The sequence below is a fragment of the Indicator indicator genome, chromosome Z (genome assembly GCF_027791375.1).
Source record: "Indicator indicator isolate 239-I01 chromosome Z, UM_Iind_1.1, whole genome shotgun sequence".
NCBI lineage: Eukaryota > Metazoa > Chordata > Aves > Piciformes > Indicatoridae > Indicator > Indicator indicator.
In genome coordinates this window covers 7,912,854-7,938,087 of record NC_072053.1, presented here as the reverse complement: position 1 = coordinate 7,938,087, position 25,234 = coordinate 7,912,854, and the positions used below count along the sequence as shown (strand labels likewise).

Genomic DNA, 25,234 nt, shown 5'->3' with positions numbered 1-25,234 from the left:
CATTATTTTGCTTTCTTACACCCAATAGTGACTTATTTACATTCTTTCACTCTCTCTGCTTGAACTTTGCAATGAAAAAATTAAAAAGACAGTTTTAAACCATCACATGAGATTTGGAAGAGTCATCTTGCAGATGATGGCTGAAATGGTGGAAAGCTTAAAAGGAAACAAAGGAAGAAAATGGGAGATTGTAAGAGGGGAAACAGAATTCCAGATATCAAATAGATATCTATCTTGGTTTAGTGCAAGACAGATTTGCCCTTTTTACCTCTGCCAAAAGGGGCAAAAGGAAAATGCTTCACACACAGGATTGGAGAGCTGGAAAGTTTAAATGGAAAAGCTGTTCACAACTATATACAACAGCGCAAAGCATATAAAATACATCAAAATCCATGGTCTGGATTTAACACAGAAGCTCATTAAGCCCCGGCTTCACACAAACCTCCCTTTAAACCAAACTTTCATGACCCTCCCTACCAAGACCCTCCCTACCAAGCCTCTCTACCCTTCATACCATGTCTAAGGTATAAGAGAAAGAAAAGTGCATAAATACTGCATGAAAGCTTCCAGAAAGGCCATGCAGAGAAGAATTAAAACTTAGATAAGCAAAATATACTGAGAAGCAGGAGTATGAGCAAAGGACCCAACAAGTCAGAAGGCATCTCTGATATGTCCTGCAGCACTGTGCCTGGCAACTGCTGCTCCACAGCAATGGGGAAACTGCAATTCTCTGTGGTATTGAGAATGTGGAGAAGATTGGCACTTGTTGTATTTCAATGACTGTGTTTAGGATGGTCTGTTTTCAACATGCAATCTCTGATAACATGCTTTGCCTCTGTGGATGACTATTATTTGTATGCATCCTTGTTTCCAAAACCCTGTTTTAACCTTAGCTGTTGTTTAGTGTAACAGTTTGGGTATCTAAAAATACAACTTCCTTCATACTATCAGGATAAGGAAGCAGAATAGAAAAAAAAAATAGGTGTATCTGTTTGCCTCACTGATGCCAAACCATTAATTCAATGTAGTCTATATCAAAAGAAAGACATCAGTTATCTCAAGTTTTCTGAAATGTATTGGTGGAAAAATCAGGATGAAGGAAAGGAAAAAAGTATATAGAAACAACAATAATAATAAAATAGTTAGCTTATGTAGCCCCCAGCACAAGAAGGACCTGGAGCTGCTAGAGTAGGTCCAGAGGAGGCCATGGAGATGGTCAGAGGGCTGGAGAACCTACCCTATTGGGTCAGGCTGAGACAGTTGGGGCTGTTCAGTGGAGAGGCTCCAGGGAGACCTTAGGCAGCCTTCAAGGGGCTATAGGAGAGCTGGAGAGGTACTTTGGAAAAGGACTGGGAGTGACAGGATGAGGGGCAGTGGCTTTGAGCTGGGAGAGGGGAGACTGAGAGTGGAGAGGAGGAAGAAATTCTTGAGAACAAGGGTGGGAAGACACTGGCACAGGTTGTCCAGGGAAGCTGTGGCTGCCTCCTGCCTGGAGGTGCTGAAGGCCAGGTAGGATGAGGCCTTGAGCAAGCTGGGCTGGTGGGAGGTGTCCCTGCCCATGGCGTGGGGTTTGGAACTGGATGATCTTGGAGGTCCCTTCCAAGCAAAACCATTCCATAATTCTATTCTTATTATCATCATGATGATCACAATCATTATTCTCATTATCAGTGGTTGTTGTTGATAACATTATTAGGGGGGTACCCAGTACTGTATTGAGAGGGTATGAGATGCTGCCTTGTTTGGCTCTAAACCCTTCCTTTATTTTGTAGCAGACCAATAGTTCTAATAAGTTGCTATGAATTGTAATGTTTTTTACTTTACTTTCCACAAGAATTCTGAAACCTTTCCTTCTGAAACAGATTTGCAGAAATGACTACACTCACTGAATATTTAATAATTCTCTCTTCTGAAGTTTGCAGTTGTGGTGAGCCGGAGCCAGAGGTTATCAGATGCTTGAAGCTGACTTTGATTAATTCAGTCAAGGGTATCATCAAGCAGATAATTTCCTTGATGCATTCATGGGAGGCAACAGAAAACTATGGAACCTACCAGCACAAGCAAATAGTGCCTGAAAGTTTACTGAAAACAGTTCCTAAGGAATGGAATTACACTCCTCGGGAGATGAAGAGAAAAGAATCTGGGAAATGTGGGTGAAATTTACTCTGTTTTAGAAACTGGTCCTAAAAACTTGGTGCCCTTTTTTAATGAATATGTGTAACAAAACTGAATGGTTGCAGTTCATGAGCAGTTTGACAATGAACAAACCCAAGCATCCTGTGTTTTACTTAGACTACTTGGTGTTAAAATTCAATGCCTTTTTCTTAAGGTTTACACCCGTGCATACACAAAGAAGCTTTTTAACATAATCAGTATTGTAGTACTGATATAATAGTACTAAAAATGTGCTTAGCATCTGGCAGTAGTAAGGTGGGATTCAAGGCAGAATAAAGCATAATGTCTATGCTCTTGTCATCAGGGCTGTTACCAGTTCTTCTCTTCGTTACCATCCTTCCAGTCAGGACTGTTTAAATTTAAACACACAGTGTTGTCTGAAATGATAATGAACTTATTAAACCCAACTTTACAACATAGCAATTTATGTTTGAATAGCACTGAAACTGGTATGGAAATTGCTGCTTCTTGGCTGTTGAAACACTTAGTGAAGAAAGAGAATTAATGTACGTAATAGATGTTGTGAAGGGGATTGGATCTAAAGATTATTCCTGGTGTATAATTTATAGATTAGATTCATAGATTCATAGAATGGTTTGAGTTGGAAGGGACCTTGTAGATCATCCAGTTCCAACCCCCCTGCCTTAGGTAGGGACAGCTTCCACTAGTCCAAAGCCTCATCCAGGCTGGCCTCGAACACCTCCAGGGAGGGCTCTCAAGTAGAATCAACATAGAACTGGCATTTGGTCAGCTCATTATGGCAGTTGCTCCTCACCCTGTTCTCCAGGGAGGGGTCTCAAGTAGAATTAACACAGAACTGGCATTTGATCAGCTCATTGTGGCAGTTGCTCCTCAGCCTGTTCTCAATACGGACAGTTTGAACTCCCTAGAAGAAGAAAATGAAATCCCCTTTTGCCCAGACCTATGTGGTGGTGTGCAGGAACCTCCTGAGGTGAGCTATAGTGTAAGTCTGGCACGTTTGGGATGCATAGCCTGCAGGTCCCCATCATTTCAAAAAAGCTAACTTCTGGAAACATTTCACCATAAAGGTATTGCATTAAAGTATCAGCTTATTCTTTTCCATACAGACATATATTCAGGGATGAAATTTTGGGTGTGTGGCTTTTGGGCAAGCCAGGGTGGGCATCAATCCTTTATTCCTTTCCTTCTACTCTTCATTATTTTGACTGAGGTATATGGATACAGCAGTGTGATTACTGCACACTCAATTTGGTCTGGAGCTTGTGTGGCTATTTTGAACTGTCCCTGAGCCTGAACTGATACACTGAGAAGTGAAGCTCAGGCTTAGTGGCCAAATTAAATTGGCTGTGTGACACCTAGAACAGATTTGGCTTTTTTGTTGTTGTTTGTTTTATTTCTTGGTTGGTTGTGGTTTTGTTTTAATGTATTTTAAGATCTTGGCTCTCTTTTGTGGATGAGCTTGGTATATATTTCCCTGCTATGTAAGTCTAACATATCTAACTTAGTAGCTCCATGGAGAGGGACATTGAAGTCCTGGTGGACAATAAGATATCCACAGACCAGGAATGTGCAAGAAGGCCAATGGTCTTCTGGGGTGCCTCAAGAAGAGGGTAGTCAGCAGGTAAAAGAGATTCTCCTCCCTGTCTCCTCTGCCCTGGTGAGGCCACATCTGGAGACCTGGGTCCCATTCTGGTTCAACTCCAATCCAGAAGACAACTTTTTTTTTTTTACCATTCAGAATACCTGGGTGTTGTCTTTTCCCATTTATTCTGTAGTAACTGTGCACAGCAGGACTAATTGTTAAGAGAGTCACAGTCTGAATTCTAAATTTTCTAGGTTCTCTGTTTTTCATTCATGTTATTGTTTAGATTTTGTAGGATTTATGTGGAGGAAGCACAATAGAAGTCAAGCTACAGGCCTTGAGTACTTAAGCTTTTCACCCATTTCCAGTACAAAAGAAAGTTAGAAATTATCATACAACATTCAGAAGCATGCTGTGATAGAACTGGAATGTTAATGTTAATCTTATCTTCTTTTCTTTCTTTCTTTTTTTTTTTTTTTTTAAGGCTTCACAAGGCTTGCAGCTCAGGCAGTATCTATTGTAATCAGCAAGTTACCTACAGTGATTGCATGTTTGCCTCCCCCAATTAAGTACTTCTTTTTTCTGGCTGAGAGAAAAATGTCAAGAAACTTTGCTGAATTGAAGAAAGCTGGTCTGCTTGTCTGGAACTTGATTGTAATTATATGTCGGATATTTGAGGATGGAAATACTGCAGAACTTTTAACAGGTGCAACACTTGACAGGTGGAGCAAAGAAAAGCTCAGTTTAGTTCGTGTGTGCTTAGAAAGCATCATGGGAAAGCAGAAGAGTGGTCCTAAGCAAGTGACCCAGAAGGTTATACAAAGCATTGAGCAGCAAAGACCAAACTGGATTGAAAGCCAGTTGCTGAAGGCAAGGAAGCTGAGCACAGACTGGTAAGAAAGTAGTATTTGCTCAAATGTTTGTGGCTTGTCTTTCATTTTACTGGATTATTTTTGTGCTTAGGTCTATTGTTCAGCTTTAAAAATGCCAGGTAAACAGTTGATCTCACATGAAATGGTTTAGTTCTTAATACTGGTGGAGAATAAATCTGATGAAGAGCAGATCTGGGGCTGTGTAGTCTGGAAAAGAGGAGGCTGAGGGGAGATCTCATTGCTGTCTAACACTACCTGAAAGGATGTTGTAGAGAGGCTGGTGCTGGTCTCTTCTCACAGATAATTAGTGATAGAACAAGAAGGAATGGCCTCAAGCTGCCACTGGGTAGATTTAGACTGGACATCAGGAAATATTTTTCCCATCAAGAGTGGTCAGGCATTGGAACGAGCTGCCCAGAGAGGTGGTGGAGTCACCAACCCCGGAGGTGTTTAAAGGTTGTTTGGATGTGGTGCTTGGGGATATGGTTTAGGGCTGACCCTTGTAGAGTAGGGTTCTGGGTTGGACTTGGTAATCCTGAGGGTCTTTCCCCACCTGAATGTTTCTGTTATTCTGTGACCTTATAGCATGGGGTTTTTCTCCATCTTAATTGCACTGCTGAAACAGTAAGCCATAGTTCTTCCATTGGAACAGTGTCTTTGTAGCACTTAGAGATTTCGTGTTTTCATGATGATCCCAAAATGTGGACAGTTTAGTTGGTGTATCTCCCAGAATGTGGACAGGTACACTGAGCAGAAGGCACCACAACCTATGTATAAATTTATTTTGCTGAAGTGATTAAATTAAGAAGGACTATGGAAAGCTTTCAGTGTGATTAAGAAGTAAGCCTGTTTCACTCTAAAACAAAACAAACCCTGAAGGGGTCCCTGAGGGACTATCAGCCTTGCCTGCAGGTTTGACATTCAGGTCCAAGTGTTTTAAATCCTTGTAAAGATTTTTTCAAGGAGCTGTGTAGATGTCAATGCTTTCCTAGCCAAGCCTGGCTTGATACTGAAGTCACTCCTTAAAAACACAGTTCATCAGCTTTCTAATATTGGGTTGATTGGAGTTACATGATTTACTGGATTAAATTGTGGACTGCTGAAGGTAAGATTGCTGGGCTTTTGTAATGCATATTCTTGAAGGTTGCAGTTGTTGCTGTCCTGACAATAAGTGTCCATGTAATCAAAGGATGTAGTGATTGTAGGCTGGAATCACTGATATCAGTGAGCAGACTCACACAGTGCTTGGAGGGACAGGATCCTGTTCCTTCCAGTAGTCAGTCAGCAGCAGTAGCACTGAGCAGTGAGAGTGTCACAGGAATGCTCATTGACATTGACCTTTGTCATCTTTACATTTCCATTTAATACTAATTTACAAGCTCTAATCCAGTGATTAAAAGATTGAAGCCAGATGCCAGTGACTGAAAGAGTCATAGAATAAAAAGCCCATAATGGTAATGCCTAAATTGACACTTAGCTGAATGGTTCCCGAATACAGTTTCTAATGTCACTGAGAGAATAGCTCTCTCCTAAAAGATACAAATTCAGACTAAAGCAATATTGTTAATAACCTCTGCAAGCTAAAACTTCAGTATTTGCACTGCTTCTGGACCTGTGAATTTTAAAGTATTACTCTTGTTTTCTTTTCTGACATACCACAAAAAAATGCTGTGTTATCTATCCATTGGACTTCAGGCTGTGGGAAATTAATGTGGGAAAAATGTTTCCAGTGCCAACCAAAGTGAGAACTGGTCTGTGATTGGTGCTCCTAATTTTAAGCTTATTAAAAAAAAAAAAAAAGGTGAAGAACGCATTACCTGCTCTCCAAGTGAGTAGTTACATGATGCAGTTGTGAAACTAAGTCCCCTGTCTTCAGTGGGATTTCTGCAAGGGGAGTCTAGCATAATTATTTCCCCCCTCATTTTATCTTCAGATATCACAGAGTCACAGAATGTTAGGGACTGGAAAGGACCTCAAAAGCTCATCCAGAGCAGGATCACCCAGAGCAGATCACACAGGAACACATCCAGGTGGGACTCGAATATCTCCAGAGAGGGAGACTCCACAACCCCTCTGGGCTCCAGGGCTCTTTCACCTTCATAGTGAGAAAATTTTTTCTCCTGTTTCTGTGGAACTTCCTATGCCTCAACTTCCACCACTGCCCCTTGTGCTGTCCTTGGGCATCCCCCAGCAGAGCCTGGCTCCAGCCTCTGGGCACTCCCCCTGCACATCTTGAGCAACAGCAATGAGGTCACCTCTCAGGCTCCTCCTCTCCAAGCTACAGAGCCCTCAGCTCCCTCAGGCTCTCCTCATCAGGAAGATGCTCCACTCCTCTAATCATTTTTGTGGCTCTGCTCTGGACTCTCTCAAGCAGTTCCCTGAGGTCCTTCTTGAACTGAGGGGCCCAGAACTGGATGCAATATTCCAGAGTATAGAGGGAGGAGAACCTCTCTTGACCTACTCACCACAGCCCTTCTAATCCACCTCAGAATGGCTTTGGCCTTCTTGGCCACCAGAGCACATTGCTGGCTCATGGTCAACCTCCCATCCACCAGGACCCCCAGGTCTTGTTCCCCTTCACTGCTCCCCAACAGGTCAGTCCCCAACCTATCCTGCTCCATGGGGTTGTTCTTTCCCAGATGCAAGACTCTCCCCTTGCCCTTGCTGAATTTGATTCCATTTCTCCCTGCCCAACTCACCAGCCTGTCAGTACACTCTGTGCCCTCATCCAGGTCATTGATGAATATATTGAATAGTACTGGTCAGTTTCTGAGGGGGGAAAAAAATCTAGTTAATTAATAGCTGAGATATGCAATGTAAAGACAAAATATTATTATAAATGCAAATGGTAAAGCTAATACATTGAAGCTAATAAATTAAACTAAGTGGTGGTCACATAACCACCAAACTAATGGCAGACCTTTCAAGAGAAGATTTGTGATGTTTAGATGATTCATTTGAAATAGGAATGATTTACCTTTGAAAACCTAGATTGGTGTGAAACGATGGTCACCACTTCATGATTAAAAGATTCTGTCACCTTTTCATAATTAAGTCACTTAGTGACTCTCTGTCTGCATGTGCATTTATGCTTTAAAATGTTTGTAGAGTTTTAATAGATGGAGTGTGGGGAAGAAAATGAAAAACCATGGATTTCAAACATTTGTTTTGAGATTCACCTACAGAGTTATCAGTTGCACCCTGTGATAGGACAAGGGGCAATGGATAGAAGCTCCAGCACAGGATGTTCCACTTCAATGTGAGGAGGAAGTTCTTCACTGAGAGGGTCACAGAGCCCTGGAGCAGGCTGCCCAGAGAGGTTGTGGAGTCTCCTTCTCTGGAGACTTTCAAGCCCTGTCTGGTTGTATTCCTGTGTGACCTGTGCTCTGGCAGGGGGGTTGGACTTGATGGTCTCTGGAGGTCTCCTAGCATCTTGTGATCCAGTGAAACATCTTTGAAGTGCACTGGGCCTGTATCAGCACAACTCTTTGCTGGATTTTGTGTTCTTACTGTTGCCAGGACTGTCAGCTACATAAAAAGCCCCAATATGGTATAAATTCAACTTAGGTTTTTTCGGGGAAAATTTTTCAAGTAAATAAATAAATCTTCCCCAGAAGGCTTTGGGAAGTGGCAGCCTGTCTTGTGTGCTGCCTGGGCATTACTATTCATTAAAATAACCTTGCCTTTGTGGTAGCAGTAGGGCTGTAAACAGCCCAGGTTGGCTTCTGAGGAGCACCAGAAGAAGAGAAACGTCTGTCTGTGCAAAGTAATTTGTCGAGTTGAAGATTATTGTTTTTCATCATGGTGACCCTGACTTGGCTGGCTGGCTGCATACACAGATTAAGATGAATGCAGTTATTCCTTGGCTGAGGTCTGCCTCTTTCAGGGCACATTCTTCCTAATGACATGATTGATAGGCAGTCCCAAATCCAGAGAGGAACTCATTAATCATCGCTCTGACTGAATCCAATCATCTGCTTCACCTGCACACTGACGGACAGGAAAGGATACAATTTGGGTGCTGACACTGATACACTCCTTTGCCAGAGGTCCTCAACTTTTTCAATGTCAGCAGCTAAAGAAGTTTGACAAGAAATTCAGGTTTTCTCTCTGCATGGCATCAAAAGATCAGCCTTTAAGCGTGCTCTCGTTTTAAAAGCTCAGTTTCTCTGCAGTTCTTCTGTGAAACACTCCCTAATAAGAGAGTATCACTCACTTCCACTCAGCAAAGAACAAAATTACAGTTTGTATTTGTGGAACTATTTGCTCTGTAGGACGTTCTGAAGCTGCATGTGGAAGCAATATCAGCTCTAATGCCCAGCAGCTGGGGAGCATTTCGGTGAGCCTGCAGGGTCAAACAGCAGCTTTCAGCACAGCTACTTTTGCAATCCTGGCACAGTTTCAACACTACACCACCACCTACAGAACACTGTCCCTAATTATTGCAGGTTTTTGGTTGAGTCCTAACCCTAAACATAATTGGGTTTTTTGATGTTTTCTTTTTTGTTGTATGCATGTGTTGTTGGGTTTTTTTGTTTGTTTCTTTGTTTTGGTTTGGTTTTGTTTGGGTTTTTTTAATTGTTTTTGCTGTAGTTTTTGTTGGTGTTGTTGTTTGTTGGTTTTTGTGGGGGTTTTTTGGGTTTGGTTTTTTTTTGTTTGTGGTTTTTCGGTTTTGTTTGGGGGTTTTGTGGGGTTTTGTTTGTTGGTTTTGTGGGGTTTTGTTTGTTTGGTTGGTCTGGTTTTGTCTGTTTTGTTCTGTTTGTTGGTTTGTTTGGGTTTTTTTTGGGTTTGTTTCCTTGGTTGGTTGGGTTGGTTTGGGTTTTTTTGGGGGGGAGGTTGTGTGGGGTTTTGTTTGGGTTTTTGTTGATTTTTTTGGTGTGTGTGTATATTTTATTTGTGGGTTTGGTTTGTTTGCTTGTTTGATTCTTTTTGGGGGGGTTGTTTTCTGGTTTGGGATTTGTTTGGGTTTTTTGTTCAGTTTGTTTTTGTTTTGGGTTGTTTTTTGTTTTGTTTTTTTTTTCCTCCAGTTCTAAAAAAGTTAAATTACTTTTTTTTTTTTTCCCTAAAATCAGAAGGCTTCCTTGGTATATTTCAAATTAACCCAGTAATCACTGTAGAAGGGATAATGTATTCTCTTGGTCTTTCATGTTCTAGACACATGTCAAGGTGTCAACAAATAACTGTGCTGCAGCTCTAGAATAATTAATGTTAGTAGTTTTTTCCTTAATATTTAGTACTTTTTGTCCTTAATACGTTTATTTCCTAGTACTGTTATTTCCTAGTACTCCCTCGATGCCCTGTTTCCCCTCTCCCTCGATGCCCTGTTTCCCCTCTCCCTCGATGCCCTGTTTCCCCTCTCCCTCGATGCCCTGTTTCCCCTCTCCCTCGATGCCCTGTTTCCCCTCTCCCTCGATGCCCTGTTTCCCCTCTCCCTCGATGCCCTGTTTCCCCTCTCCCTCGATGCCCTGTTTCCCCTCTCCCTCGATGCCCTGTTTCCCCTCTCCCTCGATGCCCTGTTTCCCCTCTCCCTCGATGCCTTTTTTTTTTTCCATTCTTCACACCTTTTTTCCTTAATATTTAGTTCTTAATTGTACTTTCCCAGTGTAGCTGGTAACATGTTAGCATGCAGAGAGAGCAGTCTAGCAATGCTCAGAGTTTCAAATGCACATTTTTAAGTAATTTGGACCTGTAACCTCAGATTTTAATTTTTTAATTTGTAGCAGGCTCACAAAAATACTTCTAACAAGAAAAAGAGAAAAAAAAAAAAAAAGGAGCAAGGGGGGGGGGGGGGGGGAGGGAAGTGCAACAAGTGGCAAATAGGTACCCTTGAAATGGTTACCACCATAGCAGTGGGAAGAAAAAGACTTAAGTGTAGAACTTGTAACCTATACTTAGAGTAATGGCTACCTTCCTGACGTCTTAATTATGCTTTAATATCTGCAGCGACAGGCAGAGAGAAATGTACAAAAGATCAAATGCAAATGCCAGTTCCAGTAGCAAAGATACTTCTCTAGTGGGAAAAGGGGAAGGGGGGAAATATTTGCTGCTTGTATGTCCTTAAAGAGTGTTTTGTGTTTTCATCTTTTGGATGAAAGCAATTAGAATTTGACTAATGAAATAAAAACCCTACCTTATTTAGCTTTTATTACACACTTATGTAAACGCCTATGAAGTGTATATGCAACAATATTTGTTGAGTGCAACCCACATCTTGAAGAGTTTTATTTAGCATGTGGTTTTCTATTAATATTTTGCATTAGTGATTTGTATTTTAACATGGCTGTTTATTAATATTTTGTCTTTTTCATGAGTTTTGATTAATATTTTGCCTTTTGGACAAGACTTTTTATTAATAGTTGTATTTTTGGACAAGATTTTTTTATTAATAGTTGTATTTTTGAACAAGACTTTTTATTAATAGATGTATTCTTTAACATGGCTTTGTTTTAATAGTTGTACTTTTGAACATGACTTTGTTAATACTTGTATTTTTAACATGTTTTTGCATTAATATTTGTGCTTTTTAATATGTCTTTGTAGTAATATTTGTACTTTTGAACATGACTGTATTTCTGAATGACTTTGCATTTGGATTTTTAACATGACTTGTGTTAATGTTTGTATTTTTGAGCATGACCTTACTTTTTGACATGGCTTTGTATTTTTGAACATGAGTCTATATTAATATTTCTATTTTTTAACATGACTTTGTATTTCTTTGTATTTTTACCATCACTTTATATTTTTGAGCATGACTTTGTCATAATCTTTGTATTTTTGAACATGACTTTATTTTTTAACATCATTTTGTATTTATTTGTCTTTTTACTATGACTTTGCATTTCTTTCATGACTTTGTCATCATCTTTGTATTTTTGAACATGACTTTATTTTTTTAACATCACTTTGTATTTATCTGTCTTTTTACTATGACTTTGTATTTCTACCATGACTTAGTATTAATATTTGTATTTCTACCATGACTTAGTATTAATATTTGTATTTCTACCATGACTTTGTATTAATATTATTATTTTTAACATGACTTTAATAGTTAGTATTTTTAAGCATGACCTTGTATCAGTATTTTGCATTTTAGAAGCCTAACAGAAGAACATTTGTGTCGTTCTAGTGCCTCAGCCACAGGAGAAGGTGCGACGTTAGAGGAAGGAAGCATTGCACTTGGAGTCACTGAGCAGAAAATAAACATGATGGTCCTGGATATCTGCCACAAACCAGGTGGCAGCGAGTACCTGAGGCAAATTTATCACATCATCCGGCTCAATGAGGTAGGGAAACGGCCTTTTTACCGAGCAATTAGGTGTGTACTGGCCTGAGGCAGCGTCTGCTGGCAGCTAAGGGTTAGTCAAGGAGGTGATAATGCTTCTTAAAGTCAATATGAGAGCCTATATTGTATTGTAATAGAATCCATTCAGTTTAGGCTTTTCTGCATTTGTACAGGAAGAAAAAAAAAAAGAGATGACTTTATGGGCAACAATGTAGATTTTATTTATGTACTTAAACAGTTAGTATGGCTCATAAACCTCCTTTAGATTCCTTTTGTAGACCATAGATGCATTGCTAGGAATTTGAACACAGTATTAAAAAAACAAAACAAAACAAATAAAAAACCCACACTTTTTTTTTTTTAAATCAGCAAGGCCATTGAAAAATCGACTGTTACAGGAAGTAAAATTAAATGTGGTAAATCACTTCTGATTTAAAAAAAAACAGAGAAACCAACCCTTCAGCTGCACTGGGGAAGAAAATGCATCCACGTGAAAAAACCTTGCTTAAATCCAGACAGCTCTGTGACATTGCAGTCAACAAATTCAGTTTGCTGCATGTGGAATTTAGGCAATGTAAAAAAGAATTATCTAAGGCAGTACTAGGCTGCCCCACGTTACCTAAAGCGCTCTGAATTTATGCACTGAAATAAACATGGGTTTGCTTAGATTGTGTAGTAATTAAGAGTGTTCTGTTTATTAGCTTTAATTGCTAGATTGCTATACCTTGAATGCTTATATAAGCAGGTGCTGTTAAGATCATTGCAAGTGTACAGGAGTGGTTATAATAAAATGCTAAATAATGCAAATATAGTCATAGGCCAAGATTTATTTTTTTTTCTTCTGAAAGAAACAGAACATAAAAAAACAAAACATAAAAAAACCAAACCAAAACAAACCACAACAACATAAAACCATCAAAACCAAAAGCCTGGTCTGTGTGATGGCAACAGGGAGCAGCTCAGTACCTGGCACTGTGCTCCTGAATATCAGATCCACTGTACAGTTCCCAAGTACAGGCTTAAAAGCAACCTTTATGCACCTGCATTTGGAATCTTTAGAAGCAAAGGTAAGCATGTAGGTAGAGATGGCAACCCAATATTAATACAATACAGAGTCTTTTCAAGTTTCATCTCAAACAATTAAGTGGTTCAGGAAATGAAGTGAAAATTATTACTGTAAAACAGTTCAAACAAAACCTTTTCACCTGGAGCACATTCAGGAGTACTCTTAAATATAAAAGAGTGGGAAGGGCAGGAAAGATGATGAGCAAGACCTCCCAAAATAGCAGATATTTCCCTAGTCAGGGCAGTCACCAAGGGATATGCAGCCTTGAATCTTTATTCTGCCTGGTGTAGACCAGGGAATTGGAACCTGCTGCATCTCCCATATCCAGACTGACTCCACAAACCATTAGCTACCAGCACAAAACTCTGTCCCTTTCCTCACTGGAGTTGTTCTGCCTTGTAGAAATTGCTGTTTAAAAAAAAAAAATCCATTCTGTCACTTCTGGGGTCAAAAATAGAATCAAACTCTACCTAAAGGGGTAGAATGCCCATACTGGGTTCTGAAGACTGTGATCCAAGATTTGTCTCCTGTGAGTATTTGGTTATTTATACAAAGTGGAGCAGCTCCAATAGGAGGCAAGAGGCTGAGAGAATTAGTTGAAAGAGGGACTTTAGCCTGGCTTTCCACATCCCAGGTGTCTCTCCTTGAATTTCTGCAGCTAGTAAGAGCTTTGTTAAATATAGAACATTTCTCAGTGGAAAAAACTGTCTTGTTTTTTTCTTTTTTCTGTAAAGAAGAAAAAAAAAGTCTTCACAGAAGGGCTTAGCAATGTTATTTCAAATTGCCTTTGAAACCATTGCAAAACATTTTAATGCTTAGCTTGGTGTTATGATAATGCACTTTTCAGTGTCGTTTCTTTTTTTTTTTGTGTTTAATGTTCATGACTACCAAGAATTAGATTTGATTGTCTGTTCAAAAGTCCCTCCTTTTGTTTGGAGACTCCTTGGGCTGTCAGGGGATCGTGTTCTTAAAATTAGTTTGGAGATCTTTATGCTGCTGTGCTTAATAATTGTGTGTGAACAGAGAACAAAATGATGAGACAGAAAATTGTTGTCCTCAATAATTTTCCTTGGGAAAGAAGGTGGGGGGAAAAAAAAGGTAGATTTTTTACAAGCTGTATTTAGAAATAGAACTATGATGTTATAAAGATCTATAATGGATACTGTGAAACTCAAAACAGCCCACAGACCTTCCTGTATTTATCAAGAAGAATAATCATTTTTAAAAGCATTTTTGACTAATAGCTGCCAAAGAGAAACCAACTCTCCTGAGCTGTCAGACTCAATCATATTCTGTCTACTTGGTTGCATGCCCAGTCAGTGATCGTGGGGACAGAGCTCACATGTCCACAAACGTGGTTTCATTTTTATCTTTATTTCGTATTTTTGAAACATGACCCTTTCAGGGGTCTGCAGTCTGTACTGTACTTCTAAAGGAGTCCTTAAAGTACTGCATTTACTGTTGCTGAATAAATCTCTTTGTTGAAATGGAAACCCACAGTATTGCAGATGGAAATATGCCTGTACTAGGGGGTGAGCTGTATGACACCTGAAACGTTCAAACCTTAGCCAACATGGACACTGATTTCCAGCATTTCCTCTTAAAAAACAACAGAATCTGCTTTTTCTGAAACTGGGACTCCCAGAGGGCTGGGCTGCTGGAGAGCTGTACACAGATTTTGTGAATATGCGTGCATAGAAGGCAGAACATTAATGAAAATAAATTGGTAAATGTATGTAAATAAATTTTAAACTCATAGAATGGTTTAGGTTGGAAGGAATCTTGAAGATCATATAGTTCCAACTCCTCTGCCATGGGTAGGGACACCTCCTTCCAGACCAGGTAGCTCAAGGCTTTATGCAAACTGGCCTTGAACCCCTCCAGGGAGGGGACCCCCTTGATGACTTTAAAAATCTTTGTTATGGCATGAAGTCATAAATGGGGGAGGGAAAAAAAAAACCAAAAAACAACACAACAAACCAAAAAACCACAAGCAAATGAACACACAAATCTCCCCACCAGGTATTTTTGTAGGCTGAGAAAATACAGGTAATTTTAAGGAATGATTTCTTCCCCAAAAGGGTGGAGTCTCCTTCTCTGGAGACTTTCAAAACCTGCCTGGATGCATTCCTCTGCAGACTACCCTGGGAGATCCTGCTTTTGTGGAGAGGTTGGACTCTGGAGCTCCCTTCCAACCTCCACTGATCTGTGATTCCGTGGTCAAGACCTGGCTCAGGCTGCCCAGGGCAGTGGTGGAGTCCCCATCCCTGGAGGGCTTTCAAAGCTGTGTAGATGTGGTGCCGAGGGATCTGGTTTAGTGGTGACCTGGCAGTGCTGGGTGAGCTGTTTGGGCTTGATGATTTTAAAGGTCTCTTCCAGCCAAAACAATTCTGTGACTCTAAGAGATGTAGGCTGTGTTTTCAAACTGGATTACACTATTGTCATTAATAAACATAACAAAAAATTCTGACGTTTTCTTTTATTGGCTACACTAGTGATTGTCTTAGGCTGTCCTGACAACTGGCTGCAACTGGTAGAGAGACACAATCTTGTTCTTTCTCTTCCCCACTCCTAGGCCCCCATTTGTACTAGTGATAAAAATCCTGTGGCTTGTTTATCTGGCTGAAAACTTTCTTTTCTTCTGGCTGATTTCACAACATATGCTAGTGCCAACACGAGGGAGAAACAGCTACAGTCTGTGTGGGCTGGGAGGAAACTTGTGCCTTTCAGGCCAGAGCACACTTGGATCAGATTAAACTGATGATGAAATTATTCTTCTCTAAAGACCCTCTGAGGAGCACAGAGTGCCTGGGAAGGTAGTTTACAGGTGACCTTCACCTGTGCCTGATAATTCTTATCATCTCAGTAGTAGTGCTTGCTCAATGTGGTGGCATTCCCCTCGTTATGGACTTCATTTTCATAACAATAATCTGTTTCATCACAGTAGCCCTTCCACAGCAAGTGGATGTGTAAGTGTGTCATTCTCCAGCTCTTTACAAAATGGTTCTGTTTAATCAAAACACTTTATTGGCATGCAGTGGTGATTTATTTACACAGGAGTTTAAGAAGTGAAAACAGAAAAGGTTGTGGCCACAGTAATCACAGTTGCAGTATAGTTTCTGAAATTGCCATTTAAACCATAAATGACTTCTAGTCTTTGGTTGCTTAAACAATTAAAAGTTGCTTTAAGAGTAGGGGAATATTTATTTCCTCTGCTTTAAAACAACATGCTTTGAACTTGTTCATCAAAAGGGTTAATTTATAGTCATGCAATGGCTGCTTAATGCTGAGCAAAAATCTAACTTTAAATATTTGTGTATGGTTTAGCATTTAAAATAAATCATATGATAGACATTTTAGATTAGGAGAGCTCACAGTAAACATTTGTTTTTTACTTCAGCATATACCTTATATATATATATATATATATACACACACAATTATATATAATATTATATATAAAAATAAAAGTATAGCTAGATGCAGATACAGATATAGATATAGACAACTTACTTTGGGACATGGTTTAATGGTGTTAGGTTGATGCTTTCTTAGAGGTCTTTTCCAGCCAGGACTGTTCTATGATTCTATGAAATGGGAACTGATACAGAGAATTTTATGACAGTTTCAAGACCACATCTTAGATTGTTCTGATTTGCTTCAGTTGGATGTTCATGGTGGTTGTTTGTTGTAAAATGGTATTACTCTTAAAAATGTTTCTGTTTTGTATTGCTTCCTTTTAAGGAGCTGCTGTCAAGCACACTATGAAGTTGTGCCTGGAATTTAGGCACGTTAGTCTTGGAGCATGTACTGTTCTAAGTAAAATGAGGAACATTCCACTTAAAACACTTATATGGTCCAATGGAGGGCTACAAGGATGATTAAAAGACTTAGAAGGAAAGGCTGGGAGCCCCAGGGCTGTTTAGTCTGGAGAAAAGAAGGCTGAGAGGGGATTTAATAAATGTTTATAAATATCTGAGGGCTGGGGGTCAAGAGGGAGGGGACAGGCTCTGCTTAGTTGCACCCTGTGATAGGACAAGGGGCAATGGATATAAGCTGCAGCACAGGAGGTTCCACCTCAACATGACGAGGAACTTCTTCACTGTGAGGGTAACAGAGCACTGGAACAGGCTGCCCAGAGGGGTTGTGGAGTCTCCTTCTCTGGAGCCTTTCCAGCCCCATCTGGATGTGTTCCTGTGGGACCTGTGCTGGATTCTATGGTCCTGCTCTGGCAGGTTGAACTCAATGGTTGCCAGAGGTCCCTTCCAACCCCTAACGTCCTGTGATACCATTCTGTGGTTGTGATTTTCTTTTTTTCTTCTAAAAGGAATACTTGAATGAGCAGCTATCTTGTGTGAATTCTTCTGAGGATGGTGTTACCTCCAGTCAGCACCTGCCTTTGACGTTGAGGGGCAGAGAAGAGCAGCCTGTCTTCAACCCTTTCCAGGTCTACCGCCAGTCTTGTGCAAAAGTGTTCAACCAGGTGTGTGAAGATCCAAAAACCTTGGGTTTGGCATCATTTTTTACCTGTCGATCTTGCAATGTTGTGATAATGATGGGGACTGGACTGGTGAAATTAATTGCTTGCATTCACATTTGATGAAGTGCAAAGGAGCATTATGTCTCAGGAATCTAATGAGGGCACCCTCTGCAATAGCATGAAGTTCAAAAAGCCATTTATTTTCCTTTTCTTTTATCAGAATTATTGCATGTAAAGGCAATTTGCATTTACTTAGACTTCCCCTGTGTTAGCTCAGTACAGTGAAGGAAAGCTCATTAGTAGCAATGACATTTATTACATCTGTGTAATGGTATGTGGGGCTGGTCTTAGTCCTTTGACAAATCATGGCAAAACTCCAAAGGCACATTTGGAATCTTCATGGTCCTTCACAGAGATGTAGTGCAGTAAAGGATGCTGTGGAAATACACAAATTTAACAGTGAGAATAAACAGGAGTAAAAAAAAAAAAAACCAACCAACCAACCAAACAAACAAACAAAAAAAACACAAAAAAACCAACACAAAACATGAAGCATCAATATCTCTGTTTTTCACTAAGCCTCTTGGTAATATTTACATTATTATTAATTTGCTGATGATGTGACAGTTAAAGAAGTTAAATTGCCTAAATCTCTACCAGAGCTCCACAAGCACCTGCACAAAATGGAATGTAGCTTCTGGTAACACCTGGACACTTCAAAAACCTTACCCCATCACTTCTTGTCTTCCTAATCCATCATCTACAGTTTTGATTCTACCCCTCAATTTCAAATGTTCGAAAAAGAAATGGTGCTGGAGTGGCATGGAATTAACTTCACAGGCTTCTGGCAGAAAGATGTCCTTTTTGCAGTATAACTTTGCTTTTAAATGGTGTAGTCCTTCCAAATTCTGATCATTTTGGACTACTTCACTAGGTTTGTTGCTGTAAAATAAATCTTGTTTGATTTTGTTGGTTGCTTTGGCTTTTGGTGCTGGTGGTTGCTTTGGCTTTTGGTGCTGGTGGTTGCTTTGGCTTTTTCTGTTTGTTTCCTGGAGGTTTTTTTCTCTTACTTCTTTAATGAACTTAACCATGGCCATGTTGCAGTAAAAGCAATAAAATGCTGAAAAAAAAGGAGATTAATACCAAATTCATAAGGCTTCTCACTGCAGAGAAACATACTTTAGAAGCACCTTCTACTAGTCCATTTATGTATATCTTAAACTGATAGAACTTATAGGCCTACAGAATCACAGAATCACTTACTCCCATTTGCAATGCTGAAAATACTTTACCATGCCTCAATTCTCAATTCATTAATAGTGTGGTAGAATAAGACCTTCAAGCAGTGACAACTCAGGGCAGAATTCTTCTGCTACATGACAGGTTTGCAGTGCTCTATTAATCAACAGATGACAAGGGAGAGTTCATATTAAATTGCTTTGGATTTTGTAAACTGGTTGCATAGAGTCTGTTACCTGAATATGGGAAATTACCTTAAATTAAAAGAAAAGAAAAGATTAGGATCATGAACCTTAAAACTACCATGGGCCAACACTGCTGTTGACAATGATAGATTTATTTCCTGAGCTTAATGATATTATTAAATAATTTAGTTCCCTTTGGCACATTTATTTAGTGATGTGGAGGACTCTGTTTATAAATTAGTGCTCAGAATAGCTTAGTGTCTGCTTTCCTGTGAGGATTATTACCAGTAGAAGATGCTGCCTGTGAGAACTACCTGTAGAAGATGCTAGAGCCCTGGTAAAGAACATTTATTCTCCTCACAAAATGTATTTCTTGTTCATTTCTTCCTGGTTTGCAGCAGCCACAAAATTTAGGAGTTTATAATCCATGATTAATTTATATAATTTCTTTACCTCTGTTGTAGCTAGTTGTGTTTTTAATGCATGAACTAACAGTGCATCATTTTAACAACTCCATGTCCCAGCAAGCTACTGGTTTCACCACCTGTCTTACAGTCTCACAGTATATCAGAGGTTGGAAGGGACCTCCAGAGATCATCAGGTCCAACCCCCTGCCAGAGCAGGGTCACTCAGGGTAGTCTGCACAGGAATGCATCCAGGTGGGGTTTGGAAAGGCTCCAGAGAAGGAGACTCCACAACCCCCCTGGGCAGCCTGCTCCAGGGCTCTGTCACCCTCACTGTCAAGAAGTTTCTCCTCATGTTCAGCTGAAATCTTCTCTGTTCAACTTTGAACTGATTGTTCCTTGGCTTATCCCTGGGAACCACTGAAAAGAGCCTGGCCCACTCCCCTTGACACCCACCCCTCAGCTATTGATAGACATTGATCAGATCCCTCTCAGCCTTCTCTTTTCCACACTAAACAGCCCCAGGGCTCTCAGGCTCTTTTCACAGGGGAGATGCTCAAGTCCCCAAATCATCCTCCTGGCTCTCTGTTAGATTCTCTCCAGCAGGTCTCTGTCTCTCTGGAACTGGGGAGCCCAGAACTGGACACAGGATTGCAGGGGTGGTCTGAGCAGGGCAGAGCAGGAGGCAGAAGAACTTCCCTAGCCCTGCTGGACACCTTTCTTGCTGCACCCCAGGATCCCATTGGCTCTCTTGGCCACCAGAGCACATTGTTGTGCCATGCAGAACTTGCTGCCCACCAGCACTCCAAGGTCTTTCTCTGTGGAGCTGCTCTCCAGCAGGGCAGCCTCTAACCTGTCCTGGTGCCTGTTGTTCTTCCTCCCCAGAAGCAGGACCCTGCCCTTGTCCTTATTAAACTCCATGAGGTTTGCCTGCAGCCAGCTCTCAGCCTGTCCAGGTCACGTTGGATGCTGCACAGCCTGAGGGGTGTCAGCCAACCCCTCCAGATTTGTATCATCAGAACTTGCTGAGGGGACTCTCAATGCCCTCAGCCAGGTCCTTGATAAAGATATTGAACAAAACTGGACCAGCACTGATCCCTGGGGGACATCACTGGCCACAAGCCTCCAAGGTGGCTCTGTGCCACTGATGACAACCCTCTGAGCTCTGCTGTGGAGCCAGTTTGCAATCCACCTCCCTGACAGCCATCTGTGCCACATCTCCTGAGCTCTTCTATGAGGATGTTATGGGAGACAGTGTCAAAAGCTTTGCTGAAGTCAAGATAAATGTTAATGAGTTAATTATATTTTCTTTTATAAAAGTTCTCTCTCAGAAGTACCAACTGGAATAGGCATTTTGAGTCCAAAGAGTTGGTTGAGTTCTCAATAGAGAATGTTTGTGTTATTGTATATAACATGTTATAACAGATAATAATACAGAACTACACTGTGTAGGTGCTGCACCTATGTCAGGGCAATCCTAGATATCAATCCAGACTGGAGGATGGTGATATTGAGATCAGCCCTTCAGAAAAGAACTTGGTGGTGCTGGTGGGGGAGAAGCTGGATAGGAGCCAGCAATGGGCACTGGCAGCTCAGAAGGCCAATGGCAGCCTGGGCTGCATTCAAAGCAGCATGGCCAGAGATAGAGAGAGAGGATACTGCCCCTCTGCTCTGCTCTGGGGAGACCTCCCCTCTGCAAGGGTGTGTCCAGCTGTGGGGTGCTTAACATGGGAAGGACATGGACCTGATTGAGTGGGTCCAGAGGAGGGCCATAAATGTGACCAGAGGGCTGGAACACCTCTCCTACAAGGACAGGCTGAGAGAACTGGAGTACTTCAGCCTGGAGAAGAGAAGGCTCTGGGGAGACTTTAGAGCAGCCTGCCAGTACCTGAAGGAGGTCTACAAGAAGGTAGCAGAGGATCTGTTTCCCAAGGCCTGCAGTGATAGTGACAAGGGACAACGGTTTGAAGTGAGAGAAGAGCAGATTTAGATTGGATGTTAGGAACAGGTTCTGCACCATGAGAGTTCTGGAACAATGGAACAGGCTGCACAGGCAAGTGGTTGAAGCCTCATCCCTGAGGATACTCAAGGTGAGGCTGGACAGGGCTCTGAGCAACCTGATCTAGTGGAGGGTGTGCCTGCTGACTGCAGAGGGGGTTGGTCTGGATGACCTCTTGGAGGTCCACCCAAACCATTCTCTGTGTTTCTGTGTTTCAATGACATGGTCTTAGCTTCTTCATTAGAGTTTTTGTCAAAACAAATTATTTCAAAAGCTTTCTGAAAGACAATTTGTCGTAAGCATTCCATCTATTGCTTGTTGATATATGTACAAATTAGACCTGCGCATCAGGGTGGTTGGCTTTTCTTTTCTGAAGTTTTGCTAATGTGCCCCTGTGGTATCAAATCTAGCCAGATATTTCATCATAAATCCTGTGAATTTTACTGCTCTTGAAACAAAGTCCACTGAACTGCTATTTTGAGATCAACTCTGGCATTTTTATTAATGACATGTAAATGTCTTACCTTCCAGCCCTCTAGTTCAGTAGCTGATTCTGGGAAGTGTGTCATTTCTGTTAACAGTTCAGCCACTTCATTCTTGCATTCCTGTAAAAGTCTGGAATAATCACCATCTGGTCTTAGTAACCTGTTGCTTTTGATTTTATCAATTTGTCCTGACACCTCAGTCTCTGCCAGAGCTGCTGCTCCTCTATTGTCTAATAAGATTTAAGTTTAGGCTGTGCAGGTCCTCAAGGAAGAAAAACGCTACAAAGACATTATTTTACTTCTGTGAAGTGACTGTTTTTTCAAAGCGGCATTTTCCTTTTCTTCCACAGAATTGATCAGTTTGGTGGACTAAATTTTTATCTGGTACACTTATGAATGTTCATATCTGTTTTTTTCTGACTGTTGCTACTGGTTACTTAGCCTCTCCTTTTTATCCCTCTTGATTTTACATGTACTTCCCTCATATTTATTTGTTTTTAATTCAGAATATAGAACAGTAGTCTGTTTCCTCCCCTGTGTTATTCTGCTTCCACTGTTGTCTATTTCTCCTTTATTTTCCAGATGTTCACTGTGGCCTCTTCATTCCCTTTCCACTTTCACACTATATAATTTTTTTCCATGCTACTCTCACCTCTCTTTCTTACCATGCATTTCACCTTTATTTTTGCTACAGTACTTCTAAATGCTTGCCAAAGATGAGAATTAAGGAGAAAATTAAATTAAAAGAAGGAAGGGAATCAAATACAGATGGAAAAAAGGGGGTTCTGCTTTCCCAGAGGAACCAAGTGCTGTCTTTAAGAGGAAGATGCACTGCAAGACACTTTGCTCCTCTTATTTGGATTTATTTCCATTGTTTTGACTTGCTCCATTTATTTTTTTTTCTTCTAAACTACTACTGTTTTAGTGTTACAACAATAATTTTTGATTGATTTCCTCCCAAGACTGTTGAACTGTAGCCACTACCTGACTGTTACTGACAATGGCAATGAATATCATGCAGGAAGGATTACTGTTCCCTGAACCTGAGAATGTTGTGTGTGGTCTTTGGGCTGCTCACTATTATTGCAGATTAGTTTTATCTATTAAACAAGCAATATGGAGTTACATGTGGTCATGTTCTCTGTACTTACTGCTGTTCATGATGATGTTGTGGGTTTAAGACTGGGTGTCTTAACCATTAGAGTACAGTCCTCCAGGGACTAGACAGTCCAGGGGGTGGACACAGGAAAGTGTAATCTTTATTATTGCATTCTCATCATGCTGTATATTCCCTACATAAAGGGGGTTCACAGTTTGCTCTGCCCTTTTCTCCCTCTCCTTGCGCCCAGCACAGACTTTTATCTCTTACAGTGCAGGGGAAGGTTTGTGGCTTTGGTGAAGCTAATTTTTAACTACATGATTCAGGCCGAGGCTGGTATGAATTCATGTATTTTGTGAACAGTATTTCCATTTAGGCATTCCAGTTTTGTGGAGTGATTTTATTTTGCTCCTTTGGGGAGGGGTAAAATAGCTTTCTGTCCACTCAACCCAAGGCAGATACCCATCTGGAGACTAGGGGGGTGGCTTGCAAAACAGCATGCCACTAAACCATCACTCTGATGACCATACAGGTTACATCTTGAATTCCAGCTCTACGAAGTTTTCCATGGCAAACTTTATCCTGACAGCAGGAAATGTAAATGGCTCTTATATTTAAAAAAAAAAAAAAAAAAAGTTGCCCATTATTTTGCTTTCTCAAAGAAAGAGCCAAGCTCTCAGACAAAGGGGTTGGGCAGAATGCCATTAACAGTTGGAAGAATAACAGTTTGAAAAAAAAAATTGATTTATCTTTTTATAAATAATGGCTACATCCCCAAATGGATTTATAAATTAATTGCTGTCTTACTGGAATAAAAGCCTTCTTCTGTGGACATGATTGATATCATCTGTCTAAGTCCTTGTTTTAGACACCCCACCCCCCCTCCTTCTTGGTTAGTATATCACAGCTGGATGTTTAATTTACTGATCATATTAACACTGATTAATAACTAACAATAGCTTCTTGCCATGTATCAACAGTCAGCCGTTACTGAATGGGACTGGGATTGGTCAAACTTGCTGCCAAGTTATTTGGGACTGAATCAGATGACCTTCAGGGTGCTGCTGGCACACAGGTAATGGAATTTTGGCAAACAGTTGCATGTCTCTGTTGTCTTTGGTACTTTGCAATAGTCAATACACAAAGAAATTTATAATATAAGTCATACATTTCCATTTTCTATATTTTTATCTATTTTATATATAATATATTTTATATGTAATGTATTTTATGTATTTATTTTATATATGTTGGTTTTTAATGTTATATATTTTATATGCATATTATATTTTAGATATTGTTCTATAATCTTGTATTTTATATTTTTTTACATTTATATTTTAAAATGGACACACTATTTGATCCATAAAAAGTTGGTTTTGAATTCCTGCTCTGAGGAACCTAGTATGTTCTTTCTGTCAGACCTGATTATATGCTGACATTGCCCTTAAAACACTGTTTAAAAAGTCAGTAACTTTTACAAGCCTAAACTGCTCAGGGAGATTCCAGCTGTGTAACACAGAACTTAGGGGATGTTGATTCAAGTTGCAATTCTGTTAAGGTCATGACAAGTGTAGCAGGAAACAGAAAGTGGTTTTTTTAGTAGTTTTAAAATAATGGAACTGATTTTGATATTTTAACCACTTTTTCACTTGTAAAGTTCAACTGCTTGGTTGCTAGTCTAATATATGAAATTACTTGTTAAATCCAAAAAATAACAGTTTATAGTATTCAGAAGAATTGTGGGTGGAAAAAAAATGGGTATTTTTCTAAGTTGTTTTCCAGTTATATCCTTGTAAAAAATGGAAAATGTACATGATCAAAAAAAATCAGGAGTTTAATGTTCCCTTCTTAATTCTGAATCCTTCTGATGATACCTAATGTGGATGTATCACTCATCTTTTAAACTCAGCTGGTTTGCTGTTTAGAAACTAGAGTGAGAGTTTCAGAAGTGTGTGAATTTGCATGTCAAAAAAAAAGTTTAACGTTTTTTATGGCATTTTTCTTGATTTACTGCTAGTAGTTAGCTTGAAATTTTTAATTCCGCCTTCGTTTCACATATGAAATATTAGTACTGTCTGCACCTAGTCTTCTGTCAGAATTTTGCTGTGTTTATTTCTTTCCTCACCCAAATTGTTTCTTTTCCAAAATTTTAATGTAATTGCACAAAAAAACCAAACCAAAACAAAACAAAAAAAAAAACCAAACAAAAAAAGAGATGCTGGTGGCAATCTGCCATTCATTTCTCCTCCTGATGTCCTCTGTTAATATGGGACTTTGTGGACTTCTTGCTCTGTACCAGTAGTGTCATTTTTATGTTAAATGGCAGAGACAATTCAGCACTAATTTTTTTTTCCTCTCACTTTGATAGTTCTCCT

General features: G+C 40.1%; 1 protein-coding gene across 1 annotated transcript in view; it reads left to right on the top strand.

Moving 5' to 3' along the window:
* The window catches only part of KIAA0825 (KIAA0825 ortholog), a 143,748-nt gene extending 119,813 nt beyond the window's left edge, over positions 1 to 23,935 (top strand). Inside the window, exons 14-18 of the mRNA XM_054397995.1 lie at positions 1,916 to 2,149; positions 4,224 to 4,632; positions 11,744 to 11,900; positions 17,293 to 17,448; positions 23,837 to 23,935. Coding sequence (XP_054253970.1) covers positions 1,916 to 2,149; positions 4,224 to 4,632; positions 11,744 to 11,900; positions 17,293 to 17,448; positions 23,837 to 23,935 — 1,055 coding nt within the window. The remainder of the gene's footprint in view (positions 1 to 1,915; positions 2,150 to 4,223; positions 4,633 to 11,743; positions 11,901 to 17,292; positions 17,449 to 23,836) is intronic.
* The last annotated feature ends 1,299 nt before the right edge of the window (positions 23,936 to 25,234 follow it).